The sequence below is a fragment of the Photinus pyralis genome, unplaced genomic scaffold (genome assembly GCF_008802855.1).
Source record: "Photinus pyralis isolate 1611_PpyrPB1 unplaced genomic scaffold, Ppyr1.3 Ppyr1.4_LG3a, whole genome shotgun sequence".
Classification (NCBI taxonomy): Eukaryota; Metazoa; Arthropoda; class Insecta; order Coleoptera; family Lampyridae; genus Photinus; species Photinus pyralis.
Window position 1 is genome coordinate 4144972 of NW_022170509.1, and position 25927 is coordinate 4170898.

At 34.2% G+C, this 25927-nt stretch overlaps 2 protein-coding genes across 3 annotated transcripts in view; one reads left to right on the forward strand and one right to left on the reverse strand.

The window, feature by feature from the left end:
- LOC116165565 (leishmanolysin-like peptidase) overlaps positions 1–25927 on the forward strand; it is a 70252-nt gene that overhangs the window by 37032 nt on the left and 7293 nt on the right. For both annotated transcript variants that reach the window (XM_031480114.1, XM_031480115.1), the window contains 2 exons: positions 19827–19927; positions 21259–21289. In XM_031480114.1, coding sequence (XP_031335974.1) covers positions 19827–19927; positions 21259–21289 — 132 coding nt within the window. The remainder of the gene's footprint in view (positions 1–19826; positions 19928–21258; positions 21290–25927) is intronic.
- LOC116165566 (cytochrome P450 9e2-like) lies at positions 4234–6346 on the reverse strand. The gene is made up of 6 exons (XM_031480117.1): positions 6062–6346; positions 5857–6020; positions 5482–5813; positions 4980–5433; positions 4667–4924; positions 4234–4620 (listed from the first exon to the last, which is right to left on the reverse strand). The coding sequence occupies exons 1-6, from the start codon at positions 6304–6306 to the stop codon at positions 4451–4453; spliced, it is 1623 nt and encodes a 540-aa protein (XP_031335977.1). The 5' UTR covers positions 6307–6346; the 3' UTR covers positions 4234–4450.

Sequence of the window (25927 nt, forward strand, 5' to 3'; positions counted from 1 at the left end):
TTCAGAATGAAGACTGCTACTTATAAGGAAGGCGGTTAAAGTAACAAAAGTTAAATAGATAATAGTGGAATATATACATTCATTACCAATAGTTTGTTTTGAAAAAAAAAATTATGTGGGCTTAATGCAGTCATAGATCGGATGCTTCTATACAGTAAGTATGCCTATGGCTTCGAAAATGCAAAGGTTGCTACTTTTTCCTTTCGAGTGTTATTTCTGATTACGCCGACACATTTCGCGCGTAATTTAGTAATTTTGTGGGGTTAGATGGAACGAGAAAAAGTTTTCCCATGCAGTACATTTGTTGTCGTAGACAAACCCAGGAGGGATATACAATTTTATTCGCCATTTTCCAAGACCTGGTACAATACTCGGTGACCTTTACCGGAGTTACAGGTTAAATTAAAAGATATGAGGGATAAATACGATTTTGGCCGACGTATTCACAATGAATTTTAGTAATACGCGATAAATTAATCCTAACCCATATGAAATCTGGTAAATATGAGAAACCAGTTAGCATTTTCCAAATGCTCAAGCAGGATTTTAGGGAATTTTTTCAATATTTATTCAGGGCTTCGTATTCAATTTTCATTTCCACCAAAACATGTGGCTTAAAACCCAATATTACTAGACTATAGGTAAGTAGTTAATACAGTTAATAATAATACTCTTTAATTTGCACAACAGAAAGACAAACTTTCCAATTTCAGAGCAAGAATAACACTTTATTAGTTGCGAGTTTTCTAAAAAAATAAAATAGAGTAATCTATAATTCATCTTGAATAGGTATTAAGTGAGTGGAAAATTATAATACAAAAAGTTTAATTAATTATCATGGATTACAGGACAAACAGTATGGATACAATGAAAACATTAAAACTCAAATTAATTTCTTATTAATGTTAATAACTAAGCGTAACATTTGATGAACATCGCATTTTTGTGGTATTGAATTAAAATTTTTGTGAAATTGTAAATAATGGTTTCTTTATTTATATACGAACCGGAACAGTGCAGTTTTCTCTACGTAATAAATGCGGACAATCAATTAAATTATGGATTAATGGAAACAACCATATTACTCGTGACAATAGATTTTTGAAGGAGACTATCGGTAGGAAAACCTTTTTGGGTACACCTTCTAATCTATATTGTAAAAACCTTTTTAAATCGTTCAAGACCGTTTCTTGGATTGTTATAATGGGGGTACCAAGTTAGGTCACAGTATTTTGGGTCTTACACTAAAAAAAACTATATTAGTCCAAACAACCAATTAGCTTTTTGCTGCTAGATATCAATTGATACTAACAAACTTTTTAATGTAATTATTGATAATTTGCTAATAAACCCCTTAAAAATTGTGATGTAGTCAACAATTATAATCAAATTTAATTATTCGCCGCTTGATGTGATCCTGTGATAATCTGTTATTGTTTACAGTTAACGAGGTAATAAAAATTATCAAATCGAATAAATGTAAATTCGGTTTATAATTACATAGAATGTTGCAAGATACTTTACGTCAACGGCCAATTTACTTTTATGAAATAGTATGTCATATTGCACGCCTCTGAAATTGATATAGTATTAATTGATATAGGTAACACACGATTACCGAAATTCGTTGAAAGGATGGATGGTTAATATTACAAAGCAAAGTGGTAGAGTTTTGAACGTATGCACTAAATGAGTGAATATAGTTCAAAGATGCTTATCGTAAAGTGGTATCTAAAAAAATGTAGTAATTTCGCCATCAGTGATTGATTTCAATGAAATTTGCATAAAAATACAATTTGTAGATGATGCGCATGTGAATGTATTAATACCTTATAATGCAAATTGCCACGATCTTGACCCGTACAACTTTTCCGCAAAGAATATCAAATTAACAATTTAGTCGAGGTTCTTGAACTGTAATAAAATTAATTTACTGAATTTCTTCCTTTTTTAAGCCACTGCATAATATTTGGTTATTAGATGTGCTAATTATGCAAAATTATGGGCAAACCAATTTGTACTCCACATTAACATTTGTTACTTACCGAAACGTAACCAAGTATTCGTACGCTTTTATTACATTCACTACTATTACCTTCTGTACCTGCCAAGGTCCTCATCCGTTAGATCATTGCCTAAATTTGTGTGTATGGTGCCATAGAGCTAGAGAATAAAAGTGAGGGAACCTACATTTTCAATTGATTCTAATTGGATCCAAGAAAATGGCCGCAATCGACATGCACTGCATGCGTAAAAGTGACACTTCTTGTACGTTTGAATCCTCTAGTTCTGCGGGTTTCTAGCAATCTTGAACCTCTTGAAAATCACGTAACCATTGAACTATCAGCTTGCATCCTCAACTTCATCGTGAGCCTCGTTGTTGGCTTTGTGCATTTTTTTTTCTAATTAGAAACAACAAATAAGTCCAGGATCACGAAGAAGTTGAGGAGCCAAGATGATAGCTCAAGGGTCACGTGACATTCAAGAAGTTCAATATTCTAAGAAGTCCGCAAGAACTGGAGGGTTCAAAGAGAGGTCCACAAAAACTGGAAGATTCTAAGGTGGCCGTCCAAGATGACGGATCGACCACATTTTAGGTTGTCATACAGCAAATTGATTGATATTTTCAAATATTTAGGGATATTGAGGCGACCCTCTTATCTCCAACGCACAGGTATTTTACTGTTTTCATCAATAATTAGAAACATGATACAGAAATGCAACAATTTTACTGATTATTTTAGACCTTTGGCCAATTTTGAGATAATCCTCTCTTTAGGTAGCCGGTGGAAAACCTAATGCTTATAATGGTGTATTCACCAGTATTTCTTCGGAGTTGTTTGGGGATATAATTGCTGCAAACTCGGGTTTATTTACCCATTTTGTATGCAATCGTTTTTATATTGTATCTTTGTGCAACCACAGGCAGTTTTTACTACAGTAAGTAAGGTAACCTATTTTGAGGTTATTATTAGAAAATCTTTATATGAAATCGTGGTTTCTGTCTACTTGTCTGTTTCTGTTAACATGGAGACTCGAGAATAGATAGGTATTTTAAAATTATATTTTTGGCACGGTAACTCATTTCTGTCGCTTCAATGAGTTCGTAGTTGAGCAGATCGGAAAGACAGCTTTTCTTTCGTTACTGCATTTGTTAGTTTCAGATCAAATGACGATTGCCATACAGACAATTAATACCACTGTTTATAAAATACAAAAATGACCAACAATTAGAAACAAGTATAAATTGTGCACAACTCTTGTGCATTTTTTAAACCGAAATAGCTTAGTAAATGGATGGGTTATAATGTAGTAGCATGCTATCGATGAAAGCTTTGACATCACCAATAGATTGCCTTTTATGAGTACCCTCTTCCGATACTTCGTTGTCAAGGTATTTGCTGTCACCAATAGATATGTCTCGTCCAGTCGATTCATTTTGCCTTTGAGAGTACTTTCCTCCGACAAATCGTTTTCGAGATATTTGCTCTTAAAGTTTTGACATAACCAGACGTCCCAATCGTCCTTTGCGAATACTCTTTTCCGACAATCCGTTCTGATGGAGATATAAGGGAATATATCCGATCACGATAAGGGGTCGAGGCGGTTGGTAGAAATTAATTCCTTTCGTCGAGACCCTTCATTAGAGTACCATAAAGGATAAAACCAGTTCCACTTCCTTCCTTCCCCGACCCCGTTACCCACTGATCTCGAAAAAGAGTCGCGCGGGAAAGTTGTAGTTAGTACAAACCAAATTATTTCGATGAGACCTTTCATTAGAGTACCACGAAGGGTAGAATGTGTGTCCCTCCCCTCCTTCAAAAGTTTTACTTGGCACCACTAAAGGCATGCGTATGCAAAATCTGAGACCAATTGACCGTCGTATGTAAAAGTTATGCACGTGTTACTTTAAAAACAGCATATCGGGGATAATTTATGGCCCCCCACCCCTTAAGACAGCGAAATTTGATGGCCGGCACGCCTTCAAGGTATAGGCTACCTATTGCAAAAAAATCCAGGACTCTAGGACAATTCCCCTAAAAGTAGTTCGAAATAGCCCTTTTTCTATTCTAAAAAATGCGCTAAAAGTGGTTTGTTGAAGTTTACTCTTTTGAAATCTTCTCATCTGAGCATTCTTTTACATATTAGCTACATTTTGAGAATAATCTAAAACCTCTTCTCCTATTTCTTCTGGAACATAACCGTTCCCGTTCCTTTTAACATCTAAAGACATCTGATACAAAAAGCTTTATTTTTTCTCTATTTATGTATATGGCAATGCGAGCAGTGAAAATACAATAATTGAGCATGTTCGCTATATCAGAATTGAACGTTACAATTACAACAATAATGAAGTAAAATACAATACAAAAATTAACTTAAAAAGTAGGTCGTTAATTATAAAAATTAATAAGGAAATTGTATTCGTAGATTAATTTTTAAAATTTGGTTAATTATGTCTTGGTTTTAGTCCCAACCAAAAACCCCTATCAGAAATGGGATTGACATTGGTCTTACTTAAAACTATTGGAATTGGCGTTTTTTCGATTGGAACTATTTCAAATTTTAATAAAAGGTGAATCAGTGCGATTTTTATTTCTAGAAGTGCGAAACGCGAACCTAAAATGAGTAAGTTATAGTCAAGCGAATCAATTGCTAACCATACCTATGCAGTTGCGCCTTCCACTTCCAAAGGGTAGAAATCCGGGTGGACGCTTAGTAATGCCCAGAAAGCGATCGGGATTAAATTCTTCTGGATTGGGAAAATGCTCCGGATCTCTGTGTATTGCGAAAATTGGGATTAGGCATAATACATCTGAATTGATGGGGACGGGCAGCTCGCCTTCTGCAGCAGGTTGGATCACGTAGTTTTGAACTGTTGTTCTGTCAGTCACTGCAAAAGGTGGCCATTTCCTTAGAACTTCTGCAATGTGATCAAGCATTAGTGAAAAACGAAATAAGGGTAGGTACGCAATTACCCGACACAACCATATCTAAATATTTCATAGAGGTGACAATTTGATAGGTCAATTTCTCACCCTCTTTTCCCATTGTGTTGCGAATTTCATTTAATAATTTCTGCTGTATGTGCGGGTGAAGAGCCAGTTCATACGCAGCAAAGCTCATAGCCGTAGATGAGGTATCAAAACCTGCAAGAAAGAATATAACAGCTTGAGCTGTCATGATATCGTCAGTAATTTCGATTTTTGCACTCTTCTCCTCGAAAGTCTCGCTGGCTTCGGACACCGCAGCAATTTCCAGACTTGTATCGGCGCCAGTATCTACCTTGAGCTGACCTTTTCGAGCTTCCATTAGCAACTGGATGATATCCGGGCGAAATGTAGATGTGCTCTCTCTCATTTTAATAGAGTCCTGAATAATTTTTTGGAAAAATACTCGCACTTCTTCGCTTATAAATCGTACTTTCATCAACTGAAAATAACATTATCGCGTTGGAGAAAATTGAGGTAGTCTACTTACTTCAGTAAGTTTGGTGTTAATGTTATTCATGAAAAACTTGAGATTCTTTGGAAACTTGGCAATGTCCGCTGTGTTTACGCCCATTTTATAAATGGCATTGTGAGGATCCTTTAACGAGTTACATGTGGCACCTAGCGCTGTACTCGCGATAATATCGTTTGTAAGTTTCGCGAATGCTTCTTTCATTTCCACTTCGACTAAACTATTTTTTTCCAAAAGGTGCTCGGTGAAGGACTGGGCGCACTTGTCAATGAGGTAAAAAAGCGTTTTGAGCTTGTTGGATGTAAACGCCGGACTCAAAGTTGCCCTTAAATCCTTCCATTCTTGATTTCCTAGAATCATGGTCTTAGAAGATGATATGTTTTTATTTCTTACCTGGCATTGCGAACAGGTTGTGCGCCCAAATTGGGTCAGCTTTTTCGGAAGTGTACAGCACGTGCTGAGGAAATTTATCAAATTCTCTTACAGTAATTTCGTTAATCAGTTTAAGGTCCCGTAAAATTAAGGTCGGTTTTTGGAATTGGTAGATCCCGACGTACCTGTAATACATGTAAATAAAAATAACATTTCAGAACCATACCTGTGAGATTTATGTTTGTTGTAAACAATTTGTAGGTATTCTGCCATGGATAACCGGCCCAGTATAACCCTCGCCAAGTTTCCGAAGAAGAATGTTGTTTTCTCATGGGGAGTACTATACTGTTCCCAATAGTTTTTTGTGTTTTTAATTATGTAGTATATTAATAGTTTTACAGTGAACAACATTAATAGAAATACTACTACTAACATTCTAAGACTCGTAAATACTCCCCACATTGTTAACATCGTCAGTGTATTTAGGATAAACGGTAATGGAAATTTGTGAAGGCCACCTTCATTTTATTGATACTTTTACAATTTTCGAATTGAGCGCCAAAGGTTATCGTACATATTGAATGTTGCTTAAAGTACTATCAACAGGCATTCTCAAACTTTCAACAAATTCGTCGCTGATTTCATAAAATTTAAACATGTTTCCATTAGATTTTTTGAGGTATAAAATTTAGTCGAAGCTTCTTCACCGTATGCCCCATTCTTCTGAATTGCATGCATTTATTGTAATTGTGGATTGCTATACACTTTATACTAATATTCCAAAATTGTAATTTTTTAAATTTCAAGTCATGAGTCATGATGAGCCATCCTGCCACGACCGTAAAAAAACTCAAGTTGAGAAATATTTGAAAATCGAATGTTTAGTCCTCTTCCATACAAAATTTGATGCTTTGTAAGAAAGTTCCCTATTTGTAAATGAATGTTATTCGTGCCGACGTAGTTATTGTTGATTAAAAGGACGCGCAACTATTTCACAATTTTTTTCTTTTTTTTAACAAATACATTTATTGTGCTAACTTCATTACAATAGACCCATTGGTTTTTTTTATACAAGAGTCCTCCAAAATGGCTTGTTATAACATTTCAATTCTGTACAATACTTGTTCTCTGTGATTTTGTAACTGTTTTGGGTAATCGTTTAGGCACTCAAAGAGGTATTAAGTTAATCTTCCACAATTCATTTGCCGCTTATTTCTGAAAAAATAAGTCCAATATAAATGTTATCGGCGATGAGGCGTGTAGATTTAATACCAATCGCAATATTTAATATAATGAATGCCCAAACGCCCCTAATTTGGATTTATTCCTTCACCACCTTCAACAATTAATATACCGTTTACTGTAAAAGAATATTTATTCAGTTTTTTAAGACAAGCTCGTTTTCTTTTTTTATTTCCGATATTAATTCTATACAAAATTTTCATTCGATCCTATCCCTAAAATTATTTTCATTTTTCTTAATAAAGTAATTTTTAATACAAATCATGATTGGCCTGTACAACATCAATTGTGTTACCATGGCATTGACATCTTAGTTAACTGTCAACTGTTTTACGTTCACTGATATACAATTTTTTTCTTTTAAATACAAATATCTCCAAAACGCTCAAAGATTAAACCTATTAAACTGACCTTAATTTTCAAAGAGGAATCTAAATGTGGAAAAACAAATGGGAGTGTCCTTTAAAATAAGGAAGTTGGTGGCTTCCGGTACAACCGGAAGTAATACAAAACTACCACTATTTTAAAAAAGCAGTTAAGGGTCGAGAGCCTTTGTGTGTAAGTTGTTATACGCGTCTCATTTCCAATTTCCCATATAAGACTAATTTAATGTCCCTCGGTATAAATTTAATTGGAGTTACATAATGGATCCATGCAATTTAATTTCAATCTCAATCGCAATATTAATATACTTGGCGTCCAAATACCCCTAATTATTCACTTGAGTGAATTAGTTAAATTATTTCTCAAACAATAAGCCTATTTGTATACATTTTATTGGCGTTATTGACATATTCCGTACAAACAAGCGAGAATAAAAAGCTCTGAATCTGAGCTTTTAACTGAATAGGCTACCTTTCTATCTTGCTCATGCAAAACGAAACTATAGATACATTATTCAGTTATCACCGTTAAAAATATTCCGGACGAGCAAACATTTTTGGATGTATATGTATTTAATTTTTCTTCCTCCGTTATGGGAATAAAAAGTTCTTAATCGGAACTTTTAAATAAATAAACTACATTCCTATCTTCCTCATGCAAAAGGAAAGTTATACCTATCCTACCTATGGAATAGCACGAAAAGAACATTTTATTTTTTCGGGAATTTCGCCCTTTGGGCATTTAGATATAGTGTTTAGTTTTTTTCTGTATATTGATTTTTTTGTATAGCCATCCTATTTAATCCGTTTCGTAGAATATTTTACGTATATAAATAACAAGTTGGTAACAAAAGTTAGACTGCTAATTTTAATTATTTTCCACATTTTTACAATTTTGCGAAAACCGTTCGCGGAACGCGATTTGCCTTTCTAATAAAAGTTGACTTATTTTATTAGGTATCTCTCCAATGAGCCCAAAGTAGTTACATTCAGACAAGATGTTACTGTTATAGAAGAGTTTTTCCTAATTAACGTAATTGCGGACTTTGTGACACCATTAAACCGGAAGTGACAGGGCATCCACGGACCTCCCTTCCAAATGTGATTAGACAGCCCCAACAAACAACCTTGGATGGGCGGGCAAACTTTAACAGCCCTGGTAACTCACTTTGGTTTTTTACATTGTATCAATTAATTCCTGCTATACGAACCAAACTGATTTAACCATAAATAGTAATTTATAAATTTTTAGCTAAGGGTTTATAATATTCATATTAGGTGTACCAGGTAATGACGGCGTATTCCAGTCGAGGGTGAACTAAGCTAAAATACAAAAGCTTTATAACGTTTACCTATATTATGAAAATCTCTTGTACTTCTTATTATAAATGTCGCATAGGAATTAATAGTGTAAAATTTTTGTTTGACTTAATACATAATTATATTATAATATATATTACAATAATCTGCTAAATTTCACCGTTCCGGTGCGTATTAATAGAAATGCTACTACCTTTACAAACCCCGCTCCTCAATCTAATTTGTTGCGCAAAAACCCGTTATTTATAATCTCTCATACTTTTAATTTAATTTCACAAAATTGCGATCTTCATCACAGTTCTTTACCGGAAATGTTACGCTCGGTTATTAACATTAACAGTAATTAATTAAGTTTTAATATTTTCATAGAACATTGTTTGTCGTATAATCAATTATAATTAATTAAACTTTTGGTGTTTTTAGTCACTTAGCAATTATTCAAGAGGGCTGATAGAGAATTTTTTTGTTTGTCTTGTTTTTTTTTGTTATTGATTTCGGTACTTTAAGTATTGTATCAATGTTACTATATATATTTCTTAATTTTTGATTTATTTTAACTCTATTGTACTCTTGCAGGTTGTAAAATGTTGTTTTTGCTCTGAAATTGGAAAATTTGTCTTTATGTTGAGCAAATAAAAGATTATTAAGCGGCAGAGCAAAGCGATGTAAGCTTTATAGGGGAGTGGATGGTGTCCATCTGTCCGTGAACACGATAACTGTCAAACGCTTGGACCGATTTGGTTCAAACTTTGCACAGTTAGCCTAAATGCCACAAGTAATAAGCCTATTGAAAATGGGTCAAATCCAATGACCCCGTGGGGTCACGCTTCTCTGTCCTTGCCAAACGCTTGAACCTATTCGGTTGAAACTCTGCACAGTAGACTTATATGAAATAATTGAATTATTTGCGGCAAAATGTTGATAATTAGATTTTTCTAAACGTTTTTTTATTAACACCCGGGGATAAACGGTTAGATCCGCCCAGTGTCAATTAAAAATGAGATTTTCGATCGTGGACGAACCTCTCTAATTTTATCAGCAAACTCAGCTACAACTTCAAGACTAGGATGACTATGTGTTGCAAGGATTGCTTGAATATCACCAGGTATTTGTCCCATACATAACGTTTTTAGATAGTTTTTATTAACATACGTCCCTGCTAAATTTTTCAAATGCCGAAGAAATTGAGAGAGAATTGCAACACGAGTGACATCGTTATTATTTTGTCTTCCTTCCACCGATCGATTTACACTTGCTTCTCCTTCCAACGTCACGTCGGGTCACCAAGTGTAGGTTATTTGATTTTACCTTATTAAACAATATTTATTTAGGAACAGAATTCGACAATACATGAAAATTCTTATTATTATTTTAGTTGCTAAACAACCCTCACCAAGCACATTAAATTTCCCACAGTAGCTATCTACTAACAGATTGGCACAGAAGAACAAAAGTGCGTTCCGTTGACTTTTGGACATTTTAAATTAACGTCAGAAGATTAATCTTTTGTTGGCTCTTTTGGGATTATGCTGCTTTTCCAAAACACCAATGGTTTGAATCTATCAATTATTGGTAACGTTCGGTATTAATCAGGACCTGCCCGCGAACTACACCCAGAACAATGTCTTTGTACCAAAGCGGTTCGGTAATGAGATAGATGTTGAAGGTACCTCTGGAACCATTTATAATAATTGTTTGCGCTTATTTTTATGATGCAAAAATTACTTTCTTGTGTATCATTCGAGCAACATTTCACATGTTTTTGCACTCTTCCATTTGTCTCTCGCTGAACTCACGTGGTCCCTATCTGTCGACCTTCTGAATCTTGCTCATCTCTTGTGTTTAAGAAACATCGTTGTTTAATAGGGGTTGCAATTTACCATCTTCGTACGTAAACACCTGTATACGCCGAAACACATATTTTGCGATTGAACGTGCTCACCATAAGCTTCTCGAAGTAGTTTATATTCAGTAGTATTCTTGAAATGTAAACATAAAATAATCCTCTCCGAGGATGCTCTCAATTTGATATAATTTTGAAGCATTAAACACACCGATATACTGTACGAACACTAGTTCAACAAAAACATCGAGAAACTAAAATTAAAACGTACCCGTTTCATTAAAATGCTTTCCTGATATGCTTGTTTCAGTTTTTGTTGTTACAACCACAGATAAAATATGTGTAATTATTTTTGCTTCTGACTACCACTCCATGAAGAGGGAGATATGGCCCATAGATGGGAAGATAATCTCGCATAATATTAGAATAGATGATGTTATGCAATTCAGCATTCCTATGAAAACCAAGTAGACCTTAAATACGATTTACGTGCTGATTGATAACTGCAAAAATTCGTTACTGTGGCCTTTTGCATTTTTCATATTTGAGGTTCCGCAGTTTCCACATGTCGAATAATCAATCTCCTTATATGGGGAGCATCGTTTGCTTAAAATTTTCTCGTCCTCTTTCCACAATATTGTGATATTATGAATTTTGCGAAATTTCTGTTACGCACATTCTTAGTCCACGAATCTACTCTGCTCATATTGTTGTTTGCATCCGAGCTGCTGTATCGTTATATATAATTCAAACCCCGTGAAAGGAACCTCAAATCATTTAATTTTTTTTGCTGCTGCTGCCATATTTCTTAAGACCGGATTAAGTATATTACACAATTCGAATGAGTGACAGGGGATATGCGATTAATTTTGTAGCTCACTGTTTAAAAGCAACATGGATATTTTAGAAACCGAGTAGGAGTATCATTTGAAATAAATTTCATTAATGTGACTCTACCTCTACCTCATTCATTATCTCAATGAAACGATTTTTTCCTCTTGCATTAGTAAAGTATTTTAATAAATATTCAATCAGAAATTCGAATATACAAAAATATAGAGAAACTTGGAATAAGTTCTTCCGAAGAAACCCACTGCAAAAGTAATGAATTGCTGTATGGAAACTTTAGAACTATCAGTGGCTTTTCTGCAGTTTAATTCGATTCTTAACTTGCAATGCCCAATTAAAACGAAAATGAGGTTTATTAATTAGTACGTGTTGACGTTGGAGATCTATTCATGTTCAGCATTCGTATCATCGATTAATTGTCGGATTTTTAAAATGTAACGCTTTATACCATCGCAAAAAGACCGACCATTATTCACTTCAGAAGTACTTAGTTAGTCACTCTAATTTTCCTCTTGTGCATTTTAATTCCACGTAATTCCCAGGTTTTTAAATGAATGTGTACACGGCTATGCCCCTCAGTCGTTACATTTTCATTACAAACATTATTAGATGAAAATCATAAGGAATGCCGAAGGCTAACTTTAATTATTCAGGCAATCCTCCCTAAATTTAAACACGAAAGTACTTACGCCAGAGTTCAGATCATTAGGTAAACTAAGCACAACTTTGTTCATTGCCGCTTACAAGTGTGTTTGCATATACGCGTGGAAAGACAAACTCCTCTTCAAGAGATTAATTATGGATTGCATTGAATTAGGAATTATCATTTTCGGTAGCGCGCGGACTTTTTTAGTAAATACGACAATACACTAACATTTTTGATTTGGTCACAGGCTGCATTGTTTCTTTACAGCTGATTGGTCGCGAATAAATATACAATTTCTGCCATGCAATCAGTCTCTATATGAATAGACCTGTAGAGTGTAGATGCCTACTTCTGGAAAAATATCTTGTTCAAACCTTGTTCCACCAAGTATCTAGCGATAAATTCATGGGATTTTGGAAAATTGTAACAAACATATTTCTCTCTGACACTGCTATCCTGTACAAGAAACGGTATACATCAGTGCTAGCAGACTAAACATGCACCCAAAGCAGAGAAACAGGATTTTCTCTAAAATCTCTAAAATGGAATGCTGTAACGTTTTCTTTGCTTTGGAAAGTCGATAAACTATAAGTTTCATTATTATATTATTATTATTAATAATATAATAATAATAATAATATATTTACCCTGCGATTGTGCTAAGCATCACATTGGTCAAACTAGGCAATTAAATGACAAACTTTTACATAATAAAAACATACAAACAATTTAATAAATAACGTGTTTATTAGACACTGCACAATTTTGATGCTGCTGTAAATTCTTCGAAGCTTAGAATACATTTTTGAGTAAAAATATTTTTACAGAATCTTTAAATGCTGTAGTTTTCAATTCTCTTGTTGCTAATGGAATACAGTTATATAAAGTTTGAGCTTGCCGAAGGGCACCGTTTTGGGAGACTGCTAGTCGATAATAATTTGTACGAACGTTCAGTTTTGTACGTGTGTCATGTTGATGTCCATCGCAATTTAGTGAAACTTAGAGATGTTGCGTTTAACACAGTGCACTGCTTCTAAAATGAATAAACATGGCAACGTTAAAATTTTTAAGTTTATAAAAGCGTTACGGCAGTCATCCCTAAAACCTAACCCAGAAATGACTCGTATAGCCTTCCGCTGGAGTCCAAACACTTTAGGCCATGAGCAACAGTGACCCCACACTAGAACAGCGTATCTTAATAAGCTTTCCACTAAGGCAAAATATGCAGTTGTTTCTACTGGACTAGACACATTATCAACAAGGCTTCGCAAGAGAAAAATGTTCGCTTATTTTCCTATTTAATAGTTCACAATGAATTGAAAATTTCACAGCCCAAAAATGTTGCACTTGGAACAACATGGAATTTTTCACCACACGTAATTTTAAGAGAGAAACGTATGAGTGCTGTTTTAGCGCAATTAACTTTTAATTTGTTACATTGGCACCAAATGTTAGTTAAGTTTAGTTTAAATGTTGGTTATTAGTATCCGGCAGATGGCGATTTAAGGCGACGCGATTTTTGGGCTATTTTGCAACAATGTTTAATTTACTATTATACCAGCCATGGATTTACGAAAAGAGTGACTGCTTTAGCCAGTAGGACAATAAAAAGTAAGGACGGAAAATATATTATAAAAAATACGCCAAAATGTTTTCCTGAAAAGGAAACAAAAGTGTTTTTTGATAATAAAGTACGGAGTGTAATTTCAAAAATGAAAAGAAGATTTTCGCCCCAGGGCCCAGTAGCGCATTTTTCATGAATTGATGTGTACTTCCCGAAAGGTCATATAACGGTTTATTTGTGTACACAAAGGAAAATAGGTTAAGGCATAAATATTCTCTTAATTAAGAAACATAGCATGCACAGTATGCGTACACCTGATATTTAAAATATGCGATATGTTTGCCTTCAATAGGAGAATCTTTGGTTTTTCTTGGTTCAGGTGCCAGAAGTATATGCTGCTGAATGCAAAAAGCACGAACTAAATATCTTGAAAGCATAAGCATAAAGATTTCAAGGTAATGTACGGGTTGATTTGAATTTTCTGGAGAAAATGCCGATACTTTTTTATAGATTAACAGAAGAAGAGTTAACGTCCATTAAGTTGCTCCCCCAAATTCTCACGTTTCGTGTGTCAGAACTTTTTATCTGAGAGTTGAAGTACAAGTTAACCCAAATGAGCACAATTCCGGTTAAGACTGAGATGTCACTGAAAAGCTTTAATTAATAATTCGCATTCATATTCTTTATGGGCACTTTTTTCGGAAAATTGAGAATTTCCATACCATGCTAGATGTGGAAGCTACGAGCTACCACTTGATTAATTTATGGACGCCATATTGAATTTTTACGGAATAAGATAAAGGACAAAAAAGAAATTCATTTTAATGCATCGCCATCATAGCCATGTCGATTCAGCAGGATCTAGTTACTGGTGGTTGTTTTGTTGAGAAATGATTGTAGAACTTCTAATTTTGAAATTATCCTTGAAAATTTACGTGCGTATTTACAGTGTCTACTGGATTTCCGTACCAGCGATAAATTAATAAAATTGTTTCTCTGTGCTCTAGCTTTTTATATACAAAAGTAAAAATACCGTTTCATTTAAATAATCTTAGTCCTGGGCCATCAGGTGCAAATGAAACAGTATGGATATAGGTATGTGATACCTTCTGCTTTATATACGGCCCAGTCAGCATTGCATATTTACATATGCATATTATTTTGATGTTGATCGAGTATTGACTAAATCTATAATGCGCTACTACTTTAATACTGTATTAACCTACTAGGTTGTACATGCAGGAGATCAATGGCTAAATTTATTAGTCATAATTGGCATTTGGTTTGTGTTTTAAAAGCCTTGATTTAGAGAAAACTCGTGATTATTTATGTATACAACAGACTGAATCCATAGGGCTTCGAAAGCTCTTAACTAATGCAGGTACTTTGCAAAGAAATATCTATAATTATAGTACTCCCGTTTTAAATGAAAAACCGAATTGCTTAGAACACGACCACGTGTACGAGTATCTTGTACCTATTTGATTTTTATTACAAAGGAAAATCAGACTATTTTTAGAACCTTATTCTCGATTGGATAAATTTGAACATGATATTCGCAAATCAGTTTGTAAAGGTTTGATATAGATTTAAAATGAAGTCCTTTTATAAAAGAACCTCAGTTCCGTTTTCATTTACTCCGCCTTGTCTTGCGGTAACAGCATAGGTTCGACCTGTATTGAATGAAACTGAAAGAAATATTTATTTAGTGATTAACTTTATTATATAGACTGTATTCAAGAAAGGTAAAATCCGAGGTAAAATCCCACCATCCAAATAAACTGGCTAAATTCATGTAATATGAAATCTTTACCGAAAAGTATTTTTAAGCGCTTTATGCTATATATAGTACAATAATTGAAATATAAGAAGACTTTCTAAAGGAAGGTGATCGAAATCGGAAATTGGAACTAAAAGTAATTTTGCTTTACTTTGTACTTGAATTTTAAACGCAATTACGGATTACCGCACGTTACGCAGTAGTAGGAATAAAAATCTAAAGCAATGCCGTAACTAAGGTTACTGATCGCCTGCGGAAAATATATAAGTATTACTCTTTTTGGTGGAGATTTATTTCCTTTATAAGTAGAGATCTTTCCTCAATTTAGGGACATCATAGTTCGGGTGGATTTTTGTTCAAGTCAAAAAATGTTTAATTTAAACATCGAATTTATCGTACAAGTAATTAACAACATGTTTGTATTACTTAGGTATTAACAAATAACAACACATCATTTATAATTTATATATCGAGCTAGCAGGGTTTGCATTTCCGTAGAGAACTCGAGACTGAGTGGCATTAATCTAATTGTAGAAAATGATCTAAAATATTGCATGATTTGTCGAATTTTTATTTATATGGTACTGTAAAACTAAGGCGTAGTTTTAATCACGCCTTAAACATAGTCTCCATCAGTTTCAACGCATGTATGTTGCAGTGTACCATTTTACTCGAACTGTTAACTATGAACTTATGCATAAATGATTGTTAGGCAGGAATCAAGCTTTGAAATAACGTTCCAGATGAATTATCAACTGATCCCCCAAACTTAACTAAATGATGGACGATTTCAATATCTTTGTATACCTGCCTTTTATGTACACTAGAAAAATAGTATATTGAAAGACAAGTGTTACAATGCGACCTATTGTAATACGACTATCTTGTGGGACGAGTGGCGACGCGAAGCGTAGCCACGAGTGTCCGCAAGATAGGAGTATTACAATAAAGCATTGTAACACGCTATTTTTTCTATTTCGGTGCTTTAATTTAATTAAAAAAATCATTATCAGAAACTATAGGGAACATTAGAACTAACATGTTTTATGTTGGGAACACTTTTTATGCCGTTAAGTTTTAGGTTGGCAGCGCAGTAAGACTGACATTTTGAAGTTCAAACATGGAAGTACCCAACGAAGTACCTACTTGTACTAACTAGTAACTGCCAACTTAAGAGATGAGTTACCAAAAAAAAACGACTATAATCACTGTCTTTGTACAACTGTTTTCGGCCGAAAACAGTTGTACAAAATCATCCTTGTGACACCGAAATAGAAAAAGTAAATTGTGGATTGGAATTTGGGAGAATGCAGACCCTTCCGCGTGCTTTGATAAGGTATCCTGTATTCCCGTGATACAAAACCTAAAGGACAGAACGTAACTGTGCACTGAATAAAATAGGAAATAACAAAATTAATTAAAACAACTGGGCACACCCGAAAGCAAAAATTCATTATTTGGTATACCTACCGTTTAGATGTAGATACGCAATGACAATAATAATTATGAGGGAAATGCATTACAATACAGGCATTTCTTGCATACTTTCTCGATCAAATAAACGAACACTACATTTGTGTAATTCCAATGTGCCTCGTATTTCCACGCATTCTTGTTTCACATTATATTCCAGGTAAATATTAAATTCAATTTGAGGTTGTTTGTTTAATTATATTAGTTGACTTGCGAAATAGTTGTTTGAAATTGAAAATCTCCATTAGTGCAGGTTTTCAGTAATCTGGAGTGAGAGGATTTCTTTCACTCCAGGCACATCTCAAGATGAAAATGTAACCGCCGCTTTTTAACACATTTCTCCATTGAAATATGGGTGTGAAATGGAGTTCCGTGAAGTTAGTAGAACATTGGCAGCACAAAAATTTGTCACTAAGTGGATTGGTTAGTGTGCTATGTTCGTCAGAAATAGACAAGAATCCCTACCTCTGAAGATAGCTTTCAGCAATGTATATACAAAATAAGTATACGGAGTTATCGGATCTAAACTCATTTTTTAGTGGAACGCTCGGTATACTTTAATCTAAAAAGATAGCATATTTAATATTCTTTCCAAAAATATAACATACTATGAATGATATCGATTTTTTGTAAACTTCATGTGTGTTATATTTTTGAAATGACAATTTAATATACTTTTTGGATTAAAATACACGCGGTGTTCCATTAAAAAAATTAGGCTAGGTCCGTTAACTTTTTTACCCGACCCCGTGTACTTATTCTGAAAACGGCAGATTATTCAATAATTAAAGAAACTTTTGCATAAAACAATTACAGGGATACCCTATAAAAGTGTAAAACTGTCAGAGTAGCTAGGGCCATCAGGCGCAAGTAAGGCTAACAATCTTATGACTCTGGCTGACAACTGGAAAATAATGACAACCCTTCAGATGTTGGGTATAAATTACTTACAACGTCGCGACATAAAAGGGGATTTTTAATTGCGGACATAATTAATGTTGTTAACAGCAATAATTATACTTATAAGAATTTTCGAAAAATGTTTACAAAATGCGAAAGGGTACACCTAGTAAGTAAAAGCCTTTCGTTGTACCTTTCTATGGTTTACATATGCTAGACAAATTTTGAATAGCGGGGTAGTCCATTTTTAACATACCTATACCCTGCATTACTGAGAGCAATTTATTTTATGAAAGAGTACATTAAAAAATTAATCATATAAAATAAGATCTTCAACAGCTTTTGAGAATAATATAAGGAAAACCATAGCGGTCAGTTTGCTCTACTTCTCTGTCTATATGTATATGGAAATTTGAACACGAATATTGCTAGTCAAACTTCCCACGACATGTCGATTAATAGTACCTATCATTCTTCTAATCTCTTAGCCAACAGGACGTGCCTTCTACAGTTGGTCGGGTATTGAAGAAATTTAAGGGTTTGTGGTGTTTCCATCAGGAACGCTGCTTTTCCTGGCGAGTCGGGTTGTTTTCGGTTTGTACCATTAACATGGTAAATTCCTTCACACTAAGATTTTAAATGAAGTAATTCCTTTACTTGTGGGCTATGAAAATATGGATTACTAAGTAATAAGTACCTACTCATTAAACGGACTATTAATAAAAACTACAGAATTTATTTATATGCATACACAATCTTCTTATTCCAAGGAAACGTAAGAATAGAATGCCCATTTTACAGCTCCAGTATTTAACATCATACCGACTGATCGCCACCCTCAGCCGTCAACGACCTTCTTATTTTTCCAGCCAGTCTGGATGTAAGTGTGACTCTCGTTGTTTACTTTACACTATGTACATAGGTAAACTTTAAAGAAAAACAGATAACGTGCCCTGTTACGCTTGCACAGTATTCTCTCAGTATTGTGTGATGATTTTGATACGTTCTTGTATTGTTTATATCGCTTTTTATTTTTGACCCCATATAAAAGTAGCAAAAGGTTTAAGATCATTTGCAGAGGTTGCCATAGAATACCAGATGTTAATAATAACTACCACCAAGTTTCCACAGTGAGATGGGGTACATGGGTTCGAAGCAAAGAAATTTGGCATCGGAACATTTCTCTGCTTCAAAATAATGAATCGATAGGGATAGAATTCAAAATTGTACTAGCGCAATTTGAAAAATGTTCTTCTCGTGGATTATCTTTTAATATACACTACAGGCCTTTGAAAACTTGCAATTGTCATATTTTTTTATAAAAGAGAAATGTTAAAAAAATAAGAAATACCGTTTCTGTAAAAACCAGGGGAAATCTAAATGACTGTTTTTTAAACTACCCCCGCCACCCCCTTAAGCACAACCCATACTGACGTAAAAATCTTAAATAAAGATACCCAACTTGCGATACCTCTCTGACAAGTTTATTAAACATGATTTTCACTGACAAAAAAAAGTAGGGTGAACTTAAAAACCAACCTCGAATATTGAGGTAAGCTCCGAATAAAATTTTTTCTATTGTTAATTTCTTCAAGTTGAAATAAAGGTTTTTTGAATTTGAGGTTAATTTTTGAGTTCACCCTACTTTTTTATGACCAGTGAAACGCATGTTTAATAAGCTTTTCAGATGCTTTCGGGCCATTTGTTGAGGTAAGCAGTGTAGCAAAACATGCACTAACGTTTAAACGAAGGGAGTAATCAATTTTTTAATAAATGTGTTAAACTAAATCTTAAGCTATCAGGGGATACTGTAATCATTACACAAATACAGCAATACAGTGGTAAGTGTGAGGTTTCATTCTATTATTTCTTGTCTGGTCAGCATCCCGTGATTCCATAAAATTCATTTTATTAACGTTAAAAACTCGTGTAGGAATAATGCAAGGGGTGCTGCTAATCTAGTATTAAAATGGCATTCTTTTTTGTTACAGGTGGTGCATGGAGTTCACATTGAACCGGCTCACGTAATGAAAAAGCGTAGTATAGATCAACCCCTAAGAATTCTACTTTGGTACGACGAAAGTGTATATAGGTAAGCTATTGCTTTATTAAAAATTCATCTGAGAGTCACCTTGATTCGTGAAGAGAATATGTTTTTCATGTCGTCAACTACGACTACAAAGGATGCCGTACAGGTTGCTAGGGTTTCATACTCAAGCACTTCGTGTTTCGCAGCTTCTGTACATGTCGTGGTTTTATTTTCAATATAATTCATTATCTGCGACGTCTTGTATTTCTTTGGAAAGTACCAGAGCTCCCTGTCGTGAAGTGAAAAATAGCATCTCTATCCATAGAATTGTAATCCAAGTTAACAATAAAATTCCAGCAATAGCTTTTGCTCTGCCTATTTGAATCTGAGAAACAACTTCTTATGACTTTAGCGAGGCAACTTCAAGAATATAAGTGGTGACTATATTAGTAATTAGTGGTTGCGTCATTTCAAAGCGTTACGCGATGTGTATAAAAATTAAAATACTTTTCGAGTCAGTCCAGTACCTTTCTAAAGAGTTAAAGACCAATACAACAACTCCAGATTACATACGAAAATCAATTTCAGCTAATTTATCCTGGATTTTAAATAATTTTGAAATGATCTATTTTTATTCCGAAGTAAGGGTAATTTAACTAATTGACGACAAATTTTAATTTGTGTTTGCGATGTTATTTTTTCTTGTGTAACGTGAGCGCTTTAATGGTGTTAAATTTGTTTAATTTGGTTAAGGTTGCGCATTTTAGGTACTGGATATCAGGGAGTATACAGGATTAATTACGGTCCGATCTAATTTAAGCCAAGAAGACGTTTCGTTAACTTATTAGATACAGATATCTGATGTAGTTAGGTAAATGAAAGTAAAAATTTTTAAAAAGGTTGTTAGTTTTGACCGTTCGCATTTAAATATGTGTCTTATGCTTGCATATGTTTATAAATTAAAGCTTTACATTGTAAAGTGTACGGTGTAAAATTATAACACTCAAATTAATTTTCATACATTCGATTATTCAGGCATTTTTCAAATATCTTGGAGAATGTTGAGGCAATCGATAGTGGGCGCTTTCTGTATTATCATTATCACTATACATTTCCACTATCCAGTAAATTGTGTGATCTCTATTGGGTCTTAACTAATTTTCCACACAACTGATGCTAACAAACGTTTCAAACACTTATTTTCGATCTGAAGTATGTACCTCGAATTTTCATTACGGTTTCAATCAACCAGATGAAAACATTTAACTTGATTGTGCGAATTTACAATGAATTATGATTAATAGCAGAATAACCAACATTATATTTCGTACCTATTGTCTTCTTGATTCAACCATCAAATTGGAGCTTTATGTTAATCATTTTTATTGTTTCAGATTAGATGAGGAGCGTTTTGAATTAATTAATGTAAGTACCATCCAATCTAATTTAAATTTCCGTTCTTTCGTTATAAACGTAGTTTCTAAAAAAAGGTTCGGTGCTCTGTTCGACGCAATTGACTATGTACTAAACTGAATTAAGACACGACCTTCGAAGCAGGAAAATAAATGTATCTGTCGTAGTCTTTTAATGAAATCCGTCATTTCACGAAACGCCTAGTCATTTATATGAAACTGTGGCACAGTGTACTTTCCAGGACCAAGCGATTGGATTCCCTTCCCATTCGAGATCGATAAATGGTATCCCTTATCGGTCTAGAATCGGAAGGAAAACTACCCCACACCTACAAATTTTCAGCGTTTCACTAAATGACTAGGCCTCGGACTAGGCTTTTCGTGAAATGGCAGATTTCACTAAAAGACTACGACATATCCAATATAAGGAACTAAATGACATTATCTGTCGAAAATCTGGTGTTAAATGTATTTTGCTAAATGCTACGCCTTAATTGAAAGGGATAACATAGAGGATGCCTCGCCTGTTCACTTTTGGGAAAATTAATTCTCGTATCTCAGAAGTTTAATTACCGCTGATCGGCTAAGTTATAAGAAATTAATTTATCAAATAAATGTGACGAAAACACAGATGTAATATGTATAGGTACTTGCTTAGCTTTAAAACTATAATTAACTGTTTAATCAGGTGGAATATCATAATAAAAATAAGAGACGCTTTTGTAAAGACAGATTTTGCAGATCCAGAGGTTAAGGAGATGAATCTACCACCGTCTAAAGAAAGGTGCAGTAACTCATACTATAGACAGGAGATACTTTTAAAAAATCATGCCGAAAACACTTCGACAAAAAAAGAGTTTACAGTCTCAGAAGCGAAGGGGTAGATGTGCCATTCAACCCTACAAAAATCTATGTCGAAAACTAGAATTTTTGAAAAACTGCAATAAAAATTAGCAACTTCTGCAAAAAATTCGAGCGATGAGGAGACCAATCTGTTCTCTAAAGAAAAGGGCAAAAACGAGAGGTATTAATATACAGTTTTAGTTAGATCATTTTGCGTATGTTTTCTAAAGGTAGATTCGCCCTGCATCTGGAAAATCTTCCCTTTCGAGGAGTTTTCCTTATTTTTAGCCAGTTTTGTGTTGCTAATTATGAAGGTCGTGACATTGGGAAATGTTTCTAGTTAGCTTATACTATTTTAATTAGGGGGATGTATATAGGTTCCTCACTTTACCATTTGACAAGCAACTGCTATAATACGTAAATTTGAAATGTTTACGCGGCAGACTTTTGACACTATTGACTATCTACAACAAACCATAAAATAACGGACGATTCTTCAACACGCTTGACTTTAGGCCTCTATAAATATTTTATTAGCAATCTGAAATTAACACAATGGAGTATCTCAATAATAGTCAATACACCACGTAAATGTATTAGGATGACGCTAGACCGGAGGGTAAATGCACTAATCCTTTCCCATAAAAATTGAAATTTATTTAGATTTTATTTAAAGTCGATCCAAAAATGGAGCAAGTAAAAAGAATAAATAACCTGAAGGGGATAAAAGACCAAAACAATTGAAGATGATACTCTACTTCTATAACAGGTTGTAACAGGAGCAACTTCACGGACCTCATTACATTTGCTTTTTTCATTAAGGTGAATGATATTTTAAAAATTTCAAGATTACAAAAAATATGAAGACATTTGACTTAAAAAATTATCCGCTTACGTTGCATATGAGCAGCGTTGCTCTCCCACCCCAGATTGTGTGGGAAAATCATATTCATCGGGAAAACCTCCTTTTTTAATATGAGGATGTGAATTGCTCACAAACTTCAGCGGTAACAGATTAAAAATAAATATAAGCTATAACGCTATATTGCAATATCTAGAGTAGCTTGCTCTTAAACATAAAAAGAATATAATAAATAGGTAAACTGAAACTGAAACACCTAATTACAAAATACAACTAAATTCAGTTGTCTTCAACAACCCTCAGATGCACTGAAAGTATGTGTTTTTGGGTTCATTTAATTAAAGACACAAAATGTGCATAATTTGTTATTCTCTTAATCAGAATCAGGAGCGGCATGAAATTACTGTTTCTGTTTTTCAATTACGAAAGAAACATTACATTTACTATGTGGCACCGAATGATGGTCAAGGTGTTTTGTAGATTTTCTGGAACTTTGTTAAATACCAATCGGAACCAAACAAAATATAATTTTATACAAATTAGTTGTTTGGAATTACTGGAATTAACAACCAATTTTAGCTATTGGTTGCATGGTGCATGAAATAACGTAATCTATATAATGTGATAAGAAGTTCATTGAGTTTGCACGCAAGAAAGCGTTAATTTCGTTAGCAACTCAATATGATTTGCAACAAAGGGTAACTTTCTTATAAAATGAAATGTTTTATATCTTTAAATTGCCCACCGGTTGCCGAGGTGATATCCTTTCAAGTAAAGGTTAAGTGCATCCCATCCCCGATTTTTATTGTGGCCCCTCTTGAAATTCTCACATTTATTGCGTTTCAAAAGAGCATATCAATGTATTGCCCTGAAACTTTAAATGCAATACGACTTTTTACAATTGTTTCTAAAGTGTCCTTCAACCCATTGGCACTGAACAGCTTTTTTCTGTAAGTTAGTAGTAATACAGCGTTAAACAAATTGCTGAGAAAAAAATTGCTGATACATAAATGTTTGGTTAATTGTAAAATATAAGAAATGCCATTAACGTATGACATCGAATTTTTTTATTATTTTTCGAGATAGCGTTGACCTACGTGCTTATAGTGACGTAGAGCTTCCGCTTTTTGTACAGTGCATGAAAAATATATAACTCTACCGTTACTGACAGAACGCCGTAACTACTGCGCGTGGAAAGCTGAAGCATGTAGATTCCTTGAGGATTGGAGCGCACGAAGATATCCTGAAATTCCCACTGAAAGGGGATGAATTGAGACAGAGGGTTTAGAAACTTACCGCAGCAGCCGAATTTCTTCTTACGTAATTGAGCAACTCTTGACCCGTAAAATCAAAATAGTGAATACCCCAATGGGCCAGAACTGAATGCCTTAAAATTAATCCTTCCTATGCTTCATTTATCATCTAAATAATTAACGCATTTTTCTTTAAAAGCCACTCAGGATTGCTGTACTCCCTGAGTGCAAGAAAAACTAGTCTGTTTTAACAACCTACACACGGAAATTGCGCTGAATTGTGTTTCTGTAATGCGGACGGGTGATATCAGAGCTGCGTAACTTTTTGTCAGCAATTTTTTTAAACAAAAACCCTACTAAGCTTACTCCTTATTCTGCGACTCACTACAACTGAGAATGTCCTACAGCTATTAAGAGGACAACACGCTATAGAAGTCAATTGACGCAGAAAACACGATCATCAATTCCACCCATTACTTACGAATTTTGTACATTCTCTCAGGCATACAATATATTGAAAAATTCAATCCTCTAATTATAACACCTAGTAGACTTTCGTGGTGTGCGATTCCTAAACTTATTAAATACTTTATAATATTGCAGTAACGGATTTCGATTATGTCAATATAGAAATAAACTCATAAAGAGCGTTTAAAAACGCGGCAGAGCACCTCGGTGTGACCCCACGGAGTCATTGGATTTGACCCATTTTCAATTGACTTGTTACATGTGGCATTTAGGTCAACTGTGCAAAGTTTGAACCAAATCGGTCCAAGTGTTTGACAGTTATCGTGTTCACGGATAGACGGACACCATCGACTCCCTTATAAAGCTTGCATCGCTTTGCTCTGCCGCTTAATAGTTACGTATAAATTTAATTATCATTGGGAATAATTAGGGTTAGCAAATGGTGAAGGTAGAGTAATTTAAGGGCTTGTAAGACTATTGTCTAGACTCTAGAAGTTTTAAGGATTCGTTCATGTATATGTTTATTCTCAAAAGATTTGAAGGAACAGTATATTGTAGCTGCAATTGCGAAGTTACGATTTTGTCATATTTGTTAAGATTTAAAAGTTAAAAGTATGTGTTACATTCCTGTTGTTCATAACTTTACGCTTATGAGATTTGCATACAAAATTTAACCAGAATCGTTCATTTATCAGACAAGGTCTTTCTAAAGTAGTATTATTATACCCTTTACACTGCCATTGTAACAACCATATTCTTTAATTGCCCTCAAAAGAGTATTTAATTAAACCTAAAGTACATATTGACCTTACATGGGAAGAGAGGTTTTTAATAAAACCGTAAGTACCTTTAAACTTTTATCACAAATTTATTCTTGTACAATAAAAAGAGAAGTATGATTGGAAGGGGGTTGTTCTTTTTCTACTACCCTGAATTCTCAATTGAATCGGAACCGTTCATTAGAAATTGTTCCCAATCGTTTCTAAAATTTGGAGGGAACATACACCTAATGGCCTAAACCTTCCTAATATGCCCGTTGGCTGATATTCAATCCGGTGCGTCTTTATATTCACTTAACTAATTGAATGTACATATTCAAATTCGTGATTGTCGCTTGTATTTTATGCAAAACGTGCGTTCTTCCAACACATATACAGGGTGGTACCTAGCGCGACGCAGCATAGGAATTTCAATGGTAATTTCTTTATAGTCAACTACTAGCTCC

Bases quoted from the DNA above. Each gene is read 5' to 3' on its own strand.
- LOC116165566 (XM_031480117.1), bottom strand. From the start codon at position 6,306: ATGTTAACAATGTGGGGAGTATTTACGAGTCTTAGAATGTTAGTAGTA. The intron at 5,814-5,856 runs GTAAGAAATAAA...CCATGATTCTAG, and splicing joins CAACCTGTTCGCAATGCCAG to GAAATCAAGAATGGAAGGAT. The intron at 4,925-4,979 runs GTAATTGCGTAC...ATCACATTGCAG, and splicing joins TTTAGATATGGTTGTGTCGG to AAGTTCTAAGGAAATGGCCA.